The sequence below is a fragment of the Labrus bergylta genome, chromosome 10 (genome assembly GCF_963930695.1).
Source record: "Labrus bergylta chromosome 10, fLabBer1.1, whole genome shotgun sequence".
Classification (NCBI taxonomy): Eukaryota; Metazoa; Chordata; class Actinopteri; order Labriformes; family Labridae; genus Labrus; species Labrus bergylta.
The window spans coordinates 7,071,356-7,091,462 of NC_089204.1; the positions used below are offsets into that span (position 1 = coordinate 7,071,356).

A 20,107-nucleotide genomic window follows, 5' to 3' on the forward strand; every position below is an offset into this window, starting at 1 on the left:
GAGCTAACAGCGCTAACATCCTGGTGTCTGAAATGTTTTGGAGTTTAGATATCGACATGATGTCCAAATAATCTTCTATTGAAACCATGAGCTCATAAATAACTTTATTCACCACCGGTTGATTTGGTCTCACATCATGCATGTTGCACTATGCCCGCTGTTCTTGTTCATCCTCAGGATTTTTATTTTTCAATTTCTGAGCGGAGCTGCATTCTGCTGCCTTGTGTGACTGCGAGTGCTGCTAAACGTTTGTTATGTTAGCTGCTGTTACCTTCTCTGGTGGATTATCAACTTTGTTTTCAAGAGGAATGAATCCATAGATCGAGAGTTTCTTGTGAGTCTTGCGTGCACTGTGTCGCTTTAAGTCGTCTTCTACTCCCTTAAAAAAAAAACTTTAGCGACATCTCTTTAAAAGATTCTGGGTGTCGCCCTCCACCAGCTGCAGCTGAGAGCGAATACTTTCCCAGACTCTGTTGCATCTTCTCTCTTTGTCATAGTCTGCATGCATCCAGGTAGCTCGTGTCTTTGTTTTGTGGCAGTGGGGCGTAACCTGCACTCTGGAAAACTAAAGCCAATGAAACGTGGGATATAGTCTCAATCAGCGGGATGTGGGACAAGTGATGAAAATGAGCAGTCCGCTATGTGCCGGACTGAGGAGTCCGGCACATAGCGGGACCACTAGGTCACCCTAAACTGAGGAACGTTTAATATTAACATTGTTTGAAATTCATATTTTAATTTACAGAAAAAGTCTAAAAATGTAGCCGACATGATTCTGTGAAGCACAAAAACACTAGAAGAAGATGTTTCATTCTTCCTATTTCAGCAGTGAATCAGAACTGTGTGTGTGTGTGTATAAGTGAAGAGGGGGGTTGTATTAAACGTTACAGCTCTTGTGCACGTATATATATGCTGCACATTTTGATATAAGTGCATCCTATTGTGTTCAGAGCTCTGCAGCTGCGGGGGGGCATCTCCTCATGTTTCATACATGAGCTCATTAGCGGCGCTCAGACTGCCCTCCTCTCTCTCTCTTTCTCTCTCTCTCTCGGCCGGCGTCTCCTCCTCAGGCACCGCCCGCTGCTGGCAGAGGGCACAGGAAGCAACATAAAGCTATCCATCCGACTTCATGCCCCACAGAAAATCTGGCACGTTACGAGGACCTATACGCCATAAAAGAATCCCTTTTTATCCCCGGGCCGTCTCCGTTCTATCCCGTCTTACAGCAGGGGGGAATCATCTCTCCTCCGCTGTGTGTTTGTCTGAACAGAGAGCCAGCTGGGCGACTGTACTCCACTGTACTGTTTCACTTTCTATGCACAATGCCGTCACCAGCTGTGAGGACTTCTGTCTTTTTATCAGAGAGCGAGCGCACAGTACAGCTCATTACATATGGTTTCATCAGGCAGAGAATATGTGGACGCACTTAAAAAAACTTTAATGGTTTGCATTGAAGCTGAACTGTTTTAATTCTAGAAGTGGGTACTGCACAATCAAAGGTATTTGTTTATTTAATGTTGATTTGTATACGGACCTGTATGTTGCATTTAAACTGATACAGGCAAAATAAGATGATTGGCTGTAGGGAAATTGGTTGGGAACAAGCAGCAATCTCCGGTGTTAAAAAACTAAGATGATGCAGAAGAGTAAAATCCTGCAGTTCCTTGAGTGTCCACTAGAGGCTGGCTGCAGAAGCACAGGAAGTCACATACACACCCATTCAAAAAAGCAGAGATTAACATGTTTGCAGCCTGGTTCAAAAAAACAAATAGGTGTGATTAGCTCATGTCTCGATCGACAAACACTGTTCGGGGGGGTGAATGTTTTGATGACTCATCAGTTTTGATTTGATGAAGGATAAGAGTTATTCACAATAAGGCGTGTAGCTGACCTGACTGACAGGTGGGCACAGTGTAACAGTTTGTCAGGAGGTTTAAAACCCGCCTCAGCTCCAGCTCTCAGCCTGTTGTTAGGTTGACTGAAAGTTAGACTGAGACAGCATTTCCAGCATGGAGACCGCCATCGATGGGACTCCAGTGCCCCCTGCAGGAACAGATAGGTGACGTCACTGAGGCTTCATCCAATCATGTTTACAGACTGTGGTTTGAGGCCAGGTCTGCACAGGAAGTCGGTGGAGGTCAGAAACAGGGGTTAGCCGTATACATGCAACAGTATCAGCGTCTTTGAGGTAGCGAAATTGGGTTTCTCAAAATCATGATGAGGGCTTATCCTGGAGTCTAATATCAGGATATGAAAGTTACATGCACAAACACAAACTTCATGATTCATAATAAATATTGTTCATCTGGATGTGGGGAAAGGCGAGATGCCTGGCTGGTGGTGATGTTGTTGTCTCTGTCTGTTTTGGGTCATAAAGAATAAAGACCTCTTAAAACGTGTATTAAAGGTTTGTTAGTTGTCCTTTTATTTAAGCTGTCATTTCTTGCTACTGCTAGAAGTCGCTAAGAGACACTACGATGGGCTATCTCAGTTAATGAAAGAAGTAAATGAAGTGAAAGTAAGACGCTGATTTCTTCTCTTCACAGAGAGCCGTCTGAAAGAAAACACCTCCAGGTACATGAAGCTGCTGGAGGACAGACTGCACAGGTGAGTGTGTTTTCTCTTTGATGTAAAGACTTCATATTCTACAAGAAATAAAAAGAGATGTGAACACAGAATCCTCCTCCAACAGAGGCAGCGTCTCCCCCCCGATACCTCACCCATCACATCAAGCAATCACACCTTTTTTCTTATCCAGAGCGCTGTTCTCACATTTCCCTCCGTCTCACACCTGCTCACTTTCTCCTCTCCTCTCCCTCTCTCACGTTTTCTATTGTTTTATTTTCATAACTCTATATCTGCTCTGTCTCCACCTCCATACCGAGGAATAAAGCATCATATATGTTGTGTCTATTTGCATGTGGGAGCTCTTAAATCTCTGAGGACAGGTTGGGTGGCTGTGTTTGGTGACTGAGCTCGCCTTGAAGTTAAACAGCATGTTGGTGATGTGATGAGGAGGTGACCAATCTTTCTGTTTCCTTATCACGGTCAGAGCAGCTCAGCTCTCTGTGACCAGATGTGATCGGCTTGTTTTCTCAAGAAGTGGTGAAAGGATAACTATTGGTCAGATTTCCAGTGGGGACTGGCACCAGGGGTGTGTCAAGACTTCTTACTTGGCAACATGTAAATCTTCTTAGCTTGATTCTTTAGGGACTCAAAAACATGCCACCCCTCCAGATACGCCCCAGGCTGGTGCATTTTTCTCCAGGGGTCGGAGCAATTTCTGACAGATGGGCCTTGATGAACAGCTTAGTTTGTTAGCTTGATGCTAACGCATGATGGAAATTGTCATTAAAAGGCTAACAGAATTAGCACTGCGATCCCTGTGATGTCCAGTAAAATTGTTTAAAGGCTTTATATGTGATTTTTCACACTTAAATATAATAGAAATCAAGTATATCCTCTGAAAATGTCATGACTGTCTACAATGGGTGTAACACCCGAGTCCCACTGTCCGAGTTTTCCGAGTCCTATCTTCAGTTTGTTTACATCACCAGGACAGCCGGCTGACTCCTCCCCTCATGTATAAAAGTTGTTTAATTGAGGGACTAGAGAAAAGAAGAATAACATACTGTACTCACTGCTTAACTGTGTTTCTAGATCACATTCATTTCAGGTAAATTTACATGCAGTGTGAAGATACCAGCATAATAAAGATCACTAGCATTAGCATGCTAACACAACAATGCACCGCGAGTTGTTTTGGTTTCATGCTGGTGCTCAAGGGCGACATCTGCTGGATCAAAAAAATCGCATATAAAGGTAAGAGATTCTAAGTTAGTTTCTTACCATCTCTGCAGTCTGTTTCTCAGCTGTCGTGTCATTGGTCAAAAGCTGGTGTCTTGTAGGCTGAATGAAATTAGCCCATATGTCCAGCAGATCAAGGGGGCGGGCCATGACACCTGTCACTCATTTACACTTCTAACGGGGTCAGATGCCTGGCCTAAAATTACTCGATTTAAGCCAGGCGTCCACGGGAAGAGTTCAGACTGTATGGACACGATTTTTCATATGACTAATTCTTCAGTCAGGCCTAAATTTATCTCGATCGTGCATCGTCAGTCGTTCAGTGTACACCGAGGCACGAAGGTCGATCACGGCTCGATCAGCCGCTCTGACCGGTCGGATGATTTTCGCGCACATTCGCTCACTCACAGAGTGACAGCAGAGCCACGAGCCTCCGACTTCAGGACTTTTTTTTTTCCTGATTGTGCCGGCACAAACTGACAGACAGCATCTGAAATCACCATGGTAACAGCAGACATGCCTGTCTGATCTGTCTGCCCCCCTCCAATCATGAAAAAAACAGCAGGACATATCTGCAGACCTCCAGCTGACAATTAATATTTGTTATGATGTAGCTGCAAGTTAGCGTGTGTCTGTATGTGATGCTGATTGTGTGTGTGTGTGAGAGAGAGAGAGAGAGAGAGATTGTTTTTGCCGTGTGTGTGTGTTTGAGCCGTGCATATGAGACACCTGATATACACATAGATCTGATATCACCCTCTGTCTGTTAAAGCTCTCTTAATGTGAATGCTCCGCCCTGATTTCACTCGTACAGCAAAATGTAACACAATCTGCATTTGAAGATTAGTTTTCTTGTGTGTATTATTAAAGAGAGTGAGAGCTCAGCCCTGCTAGCCGCTGTCCCCTCAGCTTGTCAAAACATCAGATAATATTTGCAAAGATGGCACATGGCAGAAACACAGCCTGCCGTCGGATGAAAATGTCCTCTGGGAGAATCTGGTGGATGGTACGGGTTTTGTCTTGGTGTACACCATGTGAGCTGTTTTTCACTCAGAGTCTTTTTTTGAGTGTTCAGAGGAGGAAGGTTAGGCCGCCTGGGTTTTTACTCAGAGACCGGGAAGGCTTACATTGTCAGAGTCACTGTGTGTGTGTGTGTGTGTGTGTGTGTGTGTGTGTGTGTGTGTGTGTGTGTGTGTGTGTGTGTGTGTGTGTGTGTGTGTGTGTGTGTGTGTGTGTGTGTGTGTGTGTGTGTGTGTGTGTGTGTGTGTGTGTGTGTGTGTGTGTGTGGGGATATCTCTTGCCTCCTTGGAGAGGAGGGGGTCACCTCTCTGGATTGGCGCCAGGACTCAGTCACACACTGCAGGCTGTTTGTTGTTGAAGGATGAACGGGGCTGGGGCTCTGCGTGGTCAAGGAGCAACATGGCAGTGATCTCAGCGCCCGGCGGGGGAGCACGTCTCTGGACCCGTTCTGTCAAGAGGGCAGATGGCCACTTTGTGTGATTTTAATGTAGTGTTTTTAAGAGAAAGTGAGACAGACTTTCAGAGGGAGAGAGCACCTGTCTGAGCTGTTTGTCTAATGGGAGGAAAGACTTGGCAACACAGCTGACTTCCTGCATGATAATACACTCCTCTTCCTCCTCCTCCTCCTTCTTCCCCTCCTCCCCCTCTTCCTCCTCCTCCTCCTCCCCCTCCTCCTCCTCCTCCTCACTCAAACCAGCCCTCCTCCTCAAGCTGAGAGAGTGAGTCCAACACGTGTGAAAGACAATTCCAGAAATGTTCCGGGTTCTGACAGTGTGTAAAAATGTCAGGATGTGTTGTGTGAAAGGGGGCACGTCAGAGAACATGTGTTGTACACCCGCTGCATTGTTTCCGTTAAATATGAAAAATTACCTCCAAATCTCAACACAAGAACTCATAAATGCAGGAAAAATGCGAGCGGCATCTCCTAATGAATCATCTCCATAATGTATTAAACAACTGCTGCTAATCTGAATAAAATGTTTTGTGTTCTGGTGACACACTTACAGCGCCCGCGCCGCTCTAACATCCTGTTCTCGTCTTTAGCAAGGAAGAGATAATTGCTTTTTTTTCAGCACCATCCGTCTCCACGGAGACCAGACATCTCACCAGCAACTAATCTTCCCCCCTCCCCTCCCCTCCCCTCCTCCCTCCTCCCTCCTCCCTCCTCCTTTTCCTCACCTCCCATCAACACCGCACTCCATTAACAGTAATGTACATGATAGCGGAGTGATTAAATATATAGCGGATGATGGCTGTGTGTGTGTGTGTGTGTGTGTGTGTGTGTGTGTGTGTGTGTGTGTGTGTGTGTGTGTGTGTGTGTGTGTGTGTGTGCGTGTGCGTGTGCGTGTGCGTGTGCGTGTGCGTGTGTGTGTGCGGGGGGGGCTGCTGAACATGTGTCAGTGTGCCAGACTGGATCTGTTAAAGCTGCCGGTCGTCGCCTGAAGCCAAAGCAGAATATCTGTGGTCTGCTCTAAATGCCTCTGGTTATGGAAGCTGATTGACGGCTGGCGAGTCGATCGATTGATAATGACTGTGACGAGGAGGGAAATTAACTTTAACAGCGTCCAATAACCGAGAAGCTTTCCTGTAATGTGATTTTTTACAAACCTGATCTTTATAATCAGCAGTCTACTGATGACACAGGGTGACAGTTTGTTTAGCATTTAAGACAGGGTTGGTAATTCCCTCCAGATCCACTCTTTAAGATTTTGGTTGAACTTGTCTTTAGGTCCTGACAGAAATTAATAACTCATGTTCTCTGAAAAAGGAACAAAGAAAATCCATCATCTGTAGCAGTTGTAATCCTGTAAAAACTTTGACCAATGTCTGCCACGAGGTACCAATCTGATGAACCAATCACACGCCTCCCTGTCTCCCTGCTCGTTCTCTACCTCTTGTGTACTCTAGCTCACACTCAAAGTGCGTCACCGATGACGGAGTTTATACTGTGAGTTTACTTACTGCTGAATGAGACCTGAGACGACGTAGTTTCTACACAATGTAAGAGATGAGCTGAGGTCCACTTCTGGAGCAGCGGCGCTCGTTAGTTAGGGGCTATGTGCCAGACTATTACCAGGAGTGCAGAGTCAGTAAATTAAGGGACTGTTCAGATAAAATGGAAGACAAGCTAGCTAAGAATGCTAACTGTTGATATTGATATATTATGATCACTCTAATTATAGACGATTTTAAAAGCACGTTAGAGAAATGTTTAAAAGAAAGGGAGGTGAGCCGCTCCGCTGTGCGCCTCTCATGAACCCGCCCAGCGTTCAAACAGTTCACTTCATGCAGCGACTGTCACACCTCATCCAAACATATTATCAACACCTCGGCTCAGCTGGTGTTAGCTGAGACGCCGCTGCCTGATTAAAGTGAGGCCTCAGCGTCTCCTTCTCATGACGTGTGAATTGTGTTTATGGATCTTAAACATCGGAGACGCCGGCACGAGACAGAAGGTGAAAGAGGCTTTAATTTCATTTGATTCAGGACGATCATTTCTTCCGCTTCATTTACCAAAAATAGACTCAAAGACAGATTAGACGACGATCTGTGAGTACAGACAGGAGCTGGTCTTCACTCTCTTTGTCTGTTATTAGGATTCATGTGACAAACCTGAAGGTGCATCTGATTCTGGTAAGAGTTCAAATTATCAGATGATTTGACGACTTCCCTTTTGATCACATTGCGGTCACAGTTATTACTACAAATACAAACAAAAACAGATTTGTAAACACCATTCAAAGCATTTATTTTCCTGTTTTTTGGAGCAGGAAACTCTGTCTCTCTCTCTCTCTCTCTCTCTCTCTCTCTCTCTCTCTCTCTCTCTCTCTCTCTCTCTCGCTCTCTGAGCTCAGTCTGGAGGGAAATTGGCCGATGATTCTGTTTCCTCTGCTTTGTGGATTAGTGAAAAGTTTTGGCCTCAGAAAGTGTGACTTCATGAGAGAAAGGTCATCGTGGACTCATTTTGAAGTGTGTATTTCCTGTACACACCAACAGATTAATTCAGCAACAACCCAAGTCCTGACTCTCTTGCAACTGGAAATGTCACTAAATCTCTCGCTGTCAGATGTGACTTTGGAGTCAACAAACATGGTGGACGACTGGCAGAAGAATCTGTGATAGCTTTTTTTTCACTGACAGTTCAGGAAGAATAAAAACATCAAGAGACATTGTGAACATGGCATGTAAAGGTTAGAGAGCGAGCTGGACGTTAGTGAACACTGATTTGCAGTGTTTGTTGTTTATCCTTCTTCAGTCAGCTCGCTTCCAAATTTGCTATCGTTTTGTCCATGTTACAATCCACAGAGTGCTTGCGTGCTCCTTTTTTTTTTAGAATCAATTTTTGGGCTTTTAATGCCTTTATTCTTTTAGAGATAGGGCAGTGGATAGTGTCGGAAACCAGGGAGAGAGAGAGAGAGAGAGAGTGAGTGAGACGAGCCACATAAAGTAAGGAAGCAAACCCTTGCTGCCTGCTCTTGAGGACTTAAGGTCCTGACACACCAAGCAGACGGCAAAGAACTCGTTGCGACGAAGGCCGCCTGTGGCGCCGCCTCACGTCTTGGCCAAAAGGTTGCACAAAGACTACAGCCGACGGCCAACCACCACGTACGTTCTGCTCATGTGTGAGAGGAAATAACTCTCCTTGCCAGCAGGTGGAGGTAGTCTGTTGTTATGATACGAGAAGACCATTTTCACACCGCTGTCGCTCACCACTTGTATTATAGGTCGTCTACTAATGGAGAATAATGTCTGATAAAAAGTTGAAAATGGCGCTGGTGTTGTCAGCTCTTGGTCTTTTAGTGGAAAAAGAAAAGAAGAAGCGGAGGAGACAAATAAGGAGAAACCGCACTAATGGGTGAAAGCATGGATACTACAGAGACATGCTCAAGGGGCTTTACTGAACCTGTGAGGAGAGCTGGAGAGAAATGAAACCTCCCAACAGCCAATCAGAGAGATTCCTCTCACAGACCTGATTCAACATGTCGAATCGGCCACAAAATGCAGACGGGGCCCGACGGAGCAGGACACACCGCAAAAACTAGTGCGACGACCGCTCACTAACAGTCCAACTAGGACCGCCAATCTGTTTGGTGTGTCAGGGCCTCTAAGCTTCTGTACATGGGGAAGATCTTTAGAACCACTACCAAATCTGGCCTTTGCTGAAGATTGTCTGCCCAATACCGTTCTGATTAACTTCCCCATGGGTTTCACTAGACAAGCAGGGAATGATCTTAAAGTGCAAAGATAAATAATATACAAACTTCTGACGGACCACTGCATGAGCTAACGTGAAATAACAGTGAAGAAAAGATAGCAGAAAACATCCTGACTGCAGGCCAGCCGTCTAACAGAACCTGGTGGTAACAGCAGGAGCCGACAGCTGCTCCTTCATTCAGCAGTTATAAATATAATCCTCCTCTGTCTGCATGTCTGTGTGTGTATCGCCTGGAGGAGAAAGAGCAGCGCTGTCAGTCAGCGCTCCCTCAGGACGCACTGAGCGACTGTAGGACAGATCATGCCCGTTTGTCTCTCCGTCTTATTACCGGGCCATCAGCCGAGCAGCACACCCACACCCTGCCGAGCGGCTGCCACCAATTAACCCCCGGGCGAGGAGTTCATGCCGACGGGCAACAGGGCGCTGACATCACAGAGACGTTTAACAGCTGACGTGTTGTCTGAACATAAAGCTGTTTGTTTGTAATGAATCGTGTTTGTCGTTAAAGAAACGCTTTGTGATTGATGAGGCCGACTTTGACGTTTTTAGAGAAATGTTTGATTGTCACAGAGAATGATTTGTGTGTGTGTGTGTGTGTGTGTGTGTGTGTGTCTCTCTCTCCACTTCAGAAGAGACAAATAACAATGGCTCGGCTCACTGGCTGCGTCCCCACTATGGCAGAATTCAGAGGCAGCAGCGTTGAGTGGTGAATTGGCGAGGGCAGGGGGGCTGGGCCGAGCAATTTTTCTATTGTCTGTGTGCCAAACGAAGGTTAGCGAGCGGCTGAGAGGCGTGCGTTGGCAGGGTGCAGAGGTTGGCAGCCTTTTCAGGCAGGAGATGGGCTGGAAAACAAGTGGCATTCAATTTTTCAGCACACACAGAGAGAGAAAGAGAGGGAGAGAGAGAGAGAGAGAGGGGGAACAGAGGGGAAGATTAAACAGCATTGTCTGGCTGCTTCTGCCTCGGAGTTTGTTTATGCATGATGGAGAACGAGCAATTTCTCAATTTCTCAAATCTACCGTCGCTGCAGGGAGCCGCTCTCTAGGTGAAAATACTGAATATATCATATATGAGTTTTTATTTGTGTGCAGACTTCTTACCTGTTATCATTCTCAGTGAGTCGGTGTGAAAGTGTGAAAGAGACGGAGACTCCTCTTGTCGACACAAACACAGAGTCTGAGGACGTTTCTTCCTTTAAGATATGTGGTGCTTTCTGTCAGCTTCAGTTTGTTTTTTCTACACAAACACATTCCTGGAAGCAAGGTTGTTATGGAGGAAGGGTACGACGGATTATTTTTCTTACTTTTAAAAGTAAGAAAAATAATCCGTCGTAGCATCAATATTTAAATTTAAATATTGATGCTCTGTAGTGAGGAGCAAGCAGCCAGCTCAAGAGATAATAGATACAGCCAGTGAAAACAGCTGCAGTTCCTCCAGTGTCCACTAGAGTCTGTCTCCTGCAGTGAGTCAGTCTCCATAGAGCTCTATGTTAAAATAAACATGTTTACAGTCTGGTATAAAAACAGTTTGGGTCTCTAGAGCTCATTTCTCTCTTCAACTGTACGGGCTGAATGTTTATACAACTCACCTGTTTACATTATATTAAGGCTTAAAGGGATGTAGAATTAGGGGGCGTGGCCTCTTTGAGTGACAGATGGGAGCTGCTAGCTGTCTGCTAGGTGTCACCTCAGCTGATTCAGTCCCTGACCTTTAACCTCTGGGCCGTGTTTGTGTTGTTGGAGCCTTTTGGAGATTTGGTCATGTAAATATCAGACTAATAATACACATGGACTGTTAGTTTGTTCCCTGTTTGTCATTTGATTTATGTTCCTGTCCATGGGAGTCAGGACTGTTGTTAGCGTTTAACTTTTTGTTTTGGCATTTGTAAATCCCTCACTCTTCTCTAGCTCCGCCCTCTTGTCCAAATATGGTCACTTCCGGCTTCAGAAACAAAGATGGAGATGAAGAAAATACTGATCTTTTGGCTTCAAAAAGGCATTCAGCAAACCAATCTATGATGCCGTAATGGCTGCATTCATCATTTATGTAGTCTATGCATTCTTTATTGTTTTTTTATATTTTTAGAATATATTAGATGAAGAATTTCTTGCAAAATCATTGGATTTGGTTCCTAAAATGTCCCTTGAACCTGAATTATTCAAGGATGATTTGTTATCTAAATGTCAGAGAAAGGGAAAGGGCATGCACACAAACATTTGAAAGGTTAGAGGTCTTAGAAGAGTATTTTTAAGAGAAATGAAATCATGTTTTGTAAAGCCAAAAAGACCTTCTCATAAGTCGTCACGTTGCTTTTTTAAATTGCTCTCTCTCCTGGTTTTTCTTCCTCTGGAGGATCAGGTCGAGGTATATTCATATATTCATACATATGGATGACTGATGGAAGTGAATCAGATAAAAAAAGTCATCTTGCTGTCCTCCCTCTGAACTTATGCTCAGTGACCCCGGCAGAGATGAACATAAAGGCGCTCTCTCTCTCTCTCTCTTTTAATAACTGGAGGGCGTTCACTTTCATCACGCTTCGTTACAATAACTCGTCTCGATTTATTTCTCCTTCTCTGTCAGAGCTTTATTGTACATATCGTATTAAAGACGTCCTGTACTGTCCACTCGGCTGCATGACTCAGTGTGTCTGTGACTCTGAAGGGTGGAGCAGGTCGTTCAGTAAACATCTACTCCACTCCGCTTTTCAAAGCGCCCTTGCGAGGCAGCCGTTAACAAAAAAGGACTTCAGGTCAAGGCTTCCTGAGCTGTCTTTACATATGCTGCCCTATGCTGCGATGCTCGCAGGACGTTAGAACACACTCAACCAGGAAACAATGGAATCAAGCTGTACACTGTAAGGACACACTATTAGGACACATTGTTAGGACACACTGTTAGGACACACTGTTAGGACACACTGTTAGGACACGCTGTAAGGACACACTGTTAGGACACACTGTTAGGACACACTGTTAGGACGCGCTGTTAGGACACGCTGTTAGGACACGCTGTAAGGACACACTGTTAGGACACGCTGTAAGGACACACTGTGAGGACACACTATTAGGACACACTGTAAGGACACACTATTAGGACACACTGTTAGGACAGAACACGCTGTCCTAACACACTGTAAGGACACACTGCAAGGACACACTATTAGGACACACTATTAGGACGCGCTGTTAGGACACACTGTTAGGACACACTATTAGGACACACTGTTAGGACACACTGTTAGGATATTGCACAACTCGTGTCCAACTCCCTGGTGTTTGTAAAAATGCTTTTTTGTTTTGATTTGGAAGTGCATTGCATCATGTAGTTTTGCTTCTACTGCCCCATGGCTTTTATTGGGGGAATTGCATCATGGGTAATGTGTCTTTTAGTGGGATTGAAACTGTATAATATTTGTGTGGTATGATGTGGTGTGATGTATTGTGATGTATTATGATTTGGTATGATATGATATGGATTGGTACAGTTTAGTATGGTAACATCCTGGTCTTTTCCTCTGTGTAGCTGTGGCTGTCCTGGTCTGGAGCGGATCTGGGAGGCCGACCTGGAGGCGTGTCACCTGTTCCTGCGGGGTCTCCAGCTGAGGACCCCGAGCTGCAGCGGAGCGGACATGGAGGACCGCCCCTCTGCAGCGGCTTGTCCTCTGACCCCGCAGAGCACCAAAGAAGAAGAAGAAGAAGAAGACTGCGCCATGCTGACGGCGTTGGGTGGGCGTTGGTGTCCCGAGGCAAACTTACAGAACTCCGAGTTCACGAAGGTAACACAACGCTGAGTGTTAACAACACACAATGTTTTATTCATGCGCCTATGCATTCATACTGCGCTGTGAGTTAGGGTATCTGCACTGTAGGAGATTCCCTCGGAGACCCTCCATGTTTCATTTCTTCTTCACATCCTCACTGAAAGGTTGGATAAGAGCTGCCTGCTCTCACATTCTGATGCTCGTTCTTTTTTTAAATGTGACCTCCGATGAAGTGTCCCCGCCCCGGTCAGTCCTACCACTCGACTGGAGACAACGTGTTCACTGTTTACACTCAGCTGTCAGAGAATGAAAGAGCCTCGACAACAGTGGGCGGTTCTTGGCAGGGGCCAACCGGGGCCAGTGCCCCTGTAACACTGAGCTTAGTCCCCCTTGTGGCCACCCCCCAAAAGGAAGAGCCCCCCTCATAACACATTAACACAGTATTTAACTCAACAACCGGACTCACAATCTAGTATTAAATACTGTTACTGAAACAAATATAAATCATGGTATTTAATGATGTGTGCTATTATTTGGCATTATATACATATATATTTTTTAAAGCGATCATCTTTGTCTATTTTTCACCTGGGTTTATTGTCCCCCTCTGACAAAACAACTGGCCCCAGTTTGGCCCCCTCAGTAAAGGTGGTCTAGAACCACCACTGGAGATAACAGTGGAACGAGCAGAAGATCAGTGTTTCTGCTCGGATGGGTTTTTTTTTACTAAACGAGGAAAGTGTGGGCGTGAGGGAGGAACCGGCGTGGAAGTATACCGGCTTCCGTGTAGAGATTCATTCTGAAGAGCGCAGATGTGAGAGTCTGTTTCTGCACGATTACATGTTTAGAAGGAGTGTGTGCACGCTCTGTGTGTGTGAGAGCTCTCTGTGTTTGTGTGTGTGTGTGTGTGTGTGTGTGTGTGTGTGTGTGTGTGTGTGTGTGTGTGTGTGCGCTCCGTGTGCGCGCTCCGTGTCTGTCTGTGTGCTCCGTGTTTGTGTATGTGTGTGCGTGTGTGTGAGAGCGTGTGTGTTTGTATGTGTATGTGTGTGTGTGTGTGTGAGAGCGTGTGTGTGTGTGTGTGTGTGTGTGTGAGAGCGTGTGTGTGTGTGTGTGTGTGTGTGTGAGAGCGTGTGTGTGTGTGTGTGTGTGTGTGTGTGTGTGTGTGTGTGTGTGTGTGTGTGTGTGTGTGTGTGTGTGTGTGTGTGTGTGTGTGTGTGTGTGTGTGTGTGCTCCATGCTGGTCTATCCCACAGTGAGTCGAGGGCCGCTGCCTCAGGGTAGAGTCCGACTCATTCTCTCCTCACACTTTCCTCCGCCCACGTCGTCTCACAGACTCGTCTGAGATTGGAACAAAGCCAACACAGAAAGCATCAGGAGAAAAAATACCAACATTTCCAGACAGTTTGTGAGACTGTGTTCAGTTAATCTGCCTCCTCCATTTTTATATGAAATGTTTTCTTATTTTAAGCAATAGAGGAAACTTAAAATGTTTTTGTGCTGCAGTTGGTGCATGATAAGAATTCCCAGCATGCACTGTAACAGATCATTTTCATTCCTGTTTTACTTCTCTCCTGTTGCTCCCTCTTTAAATTCTCCCCGTGCAACATTTAACATTCACAATGCACTGATCTCTTCTTTCCTTTCTCAAGCCGACTGATTTTTAAAACCTGCATGCATCTCTTTTTTCTGCTTCTCCCTTTGTTTCTCTCTGCTTTTCTTTCTCCTCCTGAAGCCTGGCCCCTCCTAACATTTCTGCAAGAACTCAAAGGTGAGACTGCCGACCATTTCTTTCTTTCTATTGTCTCCGTCCTTTGCACTCTTTTTATCTCTGGGAAACCCTGCAGCTCAGTGTAGGAAAATGTATGCAGAATTCACTGTGTAGTTAATCAAATGGCTGCTTAAATATATTCTATAATTTAAGATTAAGTGCAGATCCTGTGGTATCCTCTCAGTTTATAAATATATCGAGGTAAACCTATCTCAGTTTTAATAACTCATGTTCTCTGAAAATGGAACAAAGAAAATCAGTCATCTGTATCAGTTGTAATCCTGTAAAAACTTCGACCAATGTCTGATACGAGATACCAATCTGATGAACCAATCAGGCGCCTCCCTGTCTCCCTGCTCGCTCTCTACCCCATGCGAGCTCTAGTCCACACTCAAAGTGCGTCACTGATGACGGAGTTTATACTGTGAGTTTACTTACTGCTGAATGAGACATGAGATGACGTAGTTTCTACACAATGTAAGAGATGAGCTGAGGTCCACTTCTGGAGCAATTGCGCTCGTGCATGTAAGTGAGGGGGCGTGGCTTTAGAGGGAGCACAGAGGGGAGGAGGGGTGGGTGTAGATGGATCACTGAGGGAATGCTACTTCCAAAATCATGCTAGTTTTTTCGAAAAAAGACCAACCCTGCGTTTAAATGAACAACAGCATCGTAAAGTGCAAACGTTTCAAAAGACAACATCTATTTCTTAAGAGACGTTCATGGAACAAAATAACAACAAAAAGTCAGGAAAAATCCATCGATGTTTCCAGAAATTTCACAATATTGGGATGCAAAGGATTTTGTAATTTTGCTCACCCGGTAAAAAAAACAATGTTTCTGTACCCAAACTCTGCGAACGTATTTGTGTAATGGAGACGGTGTGCACGAGTTTACTTGTGATTTTTGAATATTTAAAACAAGAAACGATCCGATACTTGGTGCCTAGGACTTCTGTTTTTGTTGTGGTGTTATCGGAATTAGATTTTTAATAAAATTGTATCAAGTTCTGGTATGGTTCTTTGCAACTTGCATCACATTAGATAGATAATTACTAACCAGCTAACATGATTTCTTTTTTGGGGCTTTTTCGTGCCTTTAGTGCAGAGGGAGGACAGTGGATAGAGTTGGAAACCAGGGAGAGAGAACGGGGAATGACATGTGGAGAGGGGCCACGGGTGGAGGTGAACCCGGGCCTACCGCTCGAGACGAGAGTCTCAACACATGGGACGCACGCCCTGCCACTGTGCCACCAGCGCGCCCTGCTAACATGATTTCTTTCACAACAGTTACATCTCCAGTGAAAGATGAAAGATGGAGAGCTGCACCAAGAGGGAACTGTTGTTGCCCTGCTGCTCTTTGTGTTTTTATGAGAGGAAAAATAAGAAAAATATCTTCCACCATTTTGCTTCTATTCCAGCAAAGCGACAGCGCACAACGTTCAGGAGTAAACCTTGTGTTAAAATACGAGGAGGCTGCAGGAGGAACTCTGGGTGAAGCCTGAGTGAAGCATTCATCTGTTTATGTTCACACATGCAGCTCCTCAGGGAAATATCAGGAGTTCTTCAGGAGTTTTCTACAGATGTGACAGCTCTATTAGTTATTTCATTAAGTTCATTAATGTCCGGGTCATTGTTGGTGGTCTTTTTAAACTGGCCTATACACATCACAGATCTGCATCAGGCCTGGTTTTAACTTGACTCGATCACCCCGAACAGCCTGCTGATTTCGCAGTTCGGCGATCGTCTAGTCGTCCTAACTACGTCCTGTTACTGTACAAAGGAGAGCATGATCCTTAACGACCTCTGAGCAAGTCGGCCACACACACACACACACACACACACACACACACACACACTCTGGTTTAAACTGCAGCTTAAACACAATAAGTGGTTGTAGACGGTACACTGTGTTTACTGCAGAGCGGAGGGATGGAGGTGGCTCTGATGAAGAAATAATAATGAAAAGTCTGCAGATTATTTTTGTTGTTACTCTGCTGTGTTATGTCTTAAACCCTGAAGCTACACACAATCTGTTCTCCTCCCATAGGTGCAGTAATTACCTCCTCCTCCGTGAGTCAAATAAATGTACGATTAAACACTTTGAATGCTAACAAAGAAACCTGCAGCACAGATGAGCCGCTTCATCTCTCCTCTCCTCGTCAGTTTGTTGATGAATAATTACAACCTCTGCTCATTACGATGACGCTGCTGCACACAAACACAACACGGTCCACATAATTGTACTTTCAATAATTCATGAGCCGGTTTGTGACTGTGTGGCTTCAACAACTGTTAACGTTTTGTTTTTGTTTTGTTGCAGAAGCTGGAGGAGTTTTTGTTCTGCATGGAGGAGAGTCAGCCCGAGGTAAGGCGCACCCCGTCTCTCTGTTATCGGATGTTATCAGTGTAATTAAAGTGTCGGTTTCATCGACGCCATGGCTCACCGCAATCCATTATCTGACCTTAACTTAAACATGACCTCTGTCGCCTCTCTGAACGTCCAATCAATACTGATCTACATGAGGAGATCTGTTTACTGACTGAAACCTTTTCACCAGACTTTCTTTAAACAGAGCGTTAACTAAACAGGAAACACCTTTCAGAACCTCTCCCCTCTAAAGGACCAATCAGTGAGATGTGTAGTGACTGAAATGATAAAGTGACCTTACTATATGATCAGACATTAAGGAAACATGCTATGTTGAAGTGCTGGCTTCTCTGACAACAATGCAGCAGCCAGTATGTCCTCCTTCTAACTTTAGATTCTGCTCCTGAATGCTCTGGATTTGTTTGGACCAGAGAAGGTAGACGCTTTTAAGACACCCCCACACGGCCGTTTTGGACGCCCCTCGGTTTGCCAGATATGAGAGCAGTTATCAGGTCAAACCAACAGGTGTTGCAGTGATGGAAGCGGGCAAGAGAAGTGGTTCAGATAGAAGTGATTGTACCCGACCTAAAAAGCCTCTGCATGTTTCTAATAAGCTCCACGAGCAGAAACGTGCTCAAACTAGGATCAATATTGGAGATGCTTTTGAAAAATGGAGAGAGGTTAGAACACAGAAAGGTTTACAGACAGATGTCAGGATGTCGTTCCTGGAAAGTTTTTTGTTCATATTAAGCACATTTTGCATCGACCCCGGGATGATGGGACGTCCTTGGTCTCGAGCCCTTGTACAGAACGTTTGTGAAATGTCGTCAGTGTCTTTGTGTTGATGGCGTTGTGATACTGCTCCGACCCCGACTCTGACTCTCCTCCATCGTCTGACCCTTTTCTCCTCTCCTTAATGACTTTAAGTAAATGATTTCCACTTAGCTGCTGCCAAGCTGCTGCCCTGCCGCCGCGATGGAGATTGATTAGTGTGTGTGTGTGTGTGTGTGTGTGTGTGTGTGTGTGTGTGTGTGTGTGTGTGTGTGTGTGTGTGTGTGTGTGTGTGTGTGTGTGTGTGTGTGTGTGTGTGTGTGTGTGTGTGTGTGTGCCGCTGCTCCTTTTTCCTTTTAATCTGGAGTAATTGTTCTTTTATCCTCTTTGTGTCCTGACGTTCTCCTCTTCACACCGACCCTCAGTGGAGAACAGGAACAGAGACATTATTCAAATTAAATGTTGACGAGATCATTAATCTGAAACTAAAACCGGATGAGTTTAAAGACCAGATGATGGAAACGTTGTCTCTTTATTTTTTATGTTTCGCTCAGATGATCAAACATGTTTCATTCATGTGAACACCGCCCTGTCCAACTGTTAGCCCCGTGTCCACCTAGCATGAAAAGCGCTGGCTGAGTGCTCTGGAGTGTCTGCATGAAGCGTTTATGCTCTGAGAAGAAAAGCGCTGCCTGCCCGTCCTGTCTCCATGACAACAGTCTGTTGACAACAGCCACTGTATGACTGTTTACTGCATATTTTAAATTTGAGATTGATCAGACACGGAGCGAGGAGGATGTGGGTACAAGACACTAAACTACAGCAAATATCAAACAATTTGAAAAGAGCGCCGGTGACATCAACAGTGCCTTTCTGAAAAGTTGAAAGAGTTTCGACTTGAGCGCTCGGAGCAAAACAAAAAAAGACAGAGGCCTCGGAGAAAAGACAGAGGGCGTTACACTTTTTCTCTGGATGGCCGTGGCCCCGCCCACTCAGGAACGCTGTTAGTAGGATTCAAACGGAGGAGTTTTGTTGCGAGAGTAGAATTCAAGGAGAACCAAACAGACTTTTGTTTGGTATAAAATACTTCAAATACATGTTCATGCTTTACTCTCGATTAAAAAATATTCTCTAACATGAATCAGGAAGAAACTTGCCTGTACATGTGATATTCTTCATGCAGACTGACATTTTTTTATTTATTGAACCTTTATTTAACCAGGTTGGTCCCGATGAGATCAAGAACCTCTTTTCCAGGGGAGTCCTGGCCGAGACAGTCAGCAACAAAAACCCAAAGTTACAGACGGAGGCACAATGAGAGACAAAGAACGATTTACAAAACATTCAAATTTAGCATTAAAAGAGAAAAAACATCGATGAGTCAAACCTGGAGTCAGTAGTTAAAGCAGTCGAGCTAAAAACATTGACGTCCTGTAGGATCTGCTTCCAGGTCTTTCATTGTAGATTTAAAAACCTCTCCTTGAGCTTTAAGCCACTCTGCAACTGATCCCAGGCCGACGGTGCAGAAAACACAAAACACCTTTTCATAATTTCTGTCTGTTTTGGGTCAGAGAGCATAAAGAATCATGTCTGGTACTTTCAGCATGAGTAAAACACAGAGGTAGTGTGGGAGCAGACCAAGAACTGCCCTGCATATAAAGGTGTACCGGTGTATAGGCTTCATGTTGTGGATATTTCAAAGGCAGAGGAATCAGACAGAGTTTAGTTTGAGTCGTTTTGGTTTGATATTAAAAAACAAACTGTGTGATTGTTTTAAAGCGTGTAGATCGGCACAGAGAGCGTTTGTTTTCAGTCCTGCGGGTCTGCTGACTTTACAAATGCTGACCGGAGGCTGTAAAACAAAGAACCAATCAGCTCCACAAACACGCAGCTCTCATCTACTGAAGACGCTCCTCGACTCCACAAACCAACAAACAGCTCCGAGGATCTTCTCCTCCGTCGTTAAGGACGACAGGGAGCGCAGAAACACGGTGTTGTCTTTAAATCTTTTATCTTTCGGGCTCTTCTGCCTGCGAGTCTTACTTAAGTCATTAATTGCATTAGGGAGAACTCGAACATTTGGTCGTGCCTCAGGCCTTTTTGTTGTTGTACATTTCTTTCTGGCTGTTACATCATCCGGAGGAGTGTTGTTAAGGACAGAGCGCGACGACAGTACTTTCCAGTGATTGCTCTGACACCTCCGAGCTGCAGGGACTTGATATTTTCTACCTGCAGCTATGAGTCAGATTCAACTTCAGATGTGTTGTTTTGATAGGAACATTGGGTGTGTGTGTGTGTGTGTGTGTGTGTGCTGGGAGTGCGTCTGTGTACTCTGGCGTGTGTGTGTTCTCGTTGCTCGTTGATAAGTGTGAAGAAAGTAGGACACGATGTCTGCA

General features: G+C 45.0%; 1 protein-coding gene across 3 annotated transcripts in view; it reads left to right on the top strand.

Moving 5' to 3' along the window:
- Nucleotides 1-20,107, top strand: part of disc1 (DISC1 scaffold protein) — a 55,020-nt gene that overhangs the window by 27,990 nt on the left and 6,923 nt on the right. For 2 of the 3 annotated variants that reach the window (XM_065959394.1, XM_065959395.1), the window contains exons 10-12: nt 2,547-2,607; nt 12,569-12,821; nt 16,893-16,937. In XM_065959394.1, coding sequence (XP_065815466.1) covers nt 2,547-2,607; nt 12,569-12,821; nt 16,893-16,937 — 359 coding nt within the window. Of the gene's footprint in view, nt 1-2,546; nt 2,608-12,568; nt 12,822-14,537; nt 14,574-16,892; nt 16,938-20,107 lie in introns of all 3 variants that reach the window. The other variant, XR_002278393.3, reaches the window with a different exon arrangement.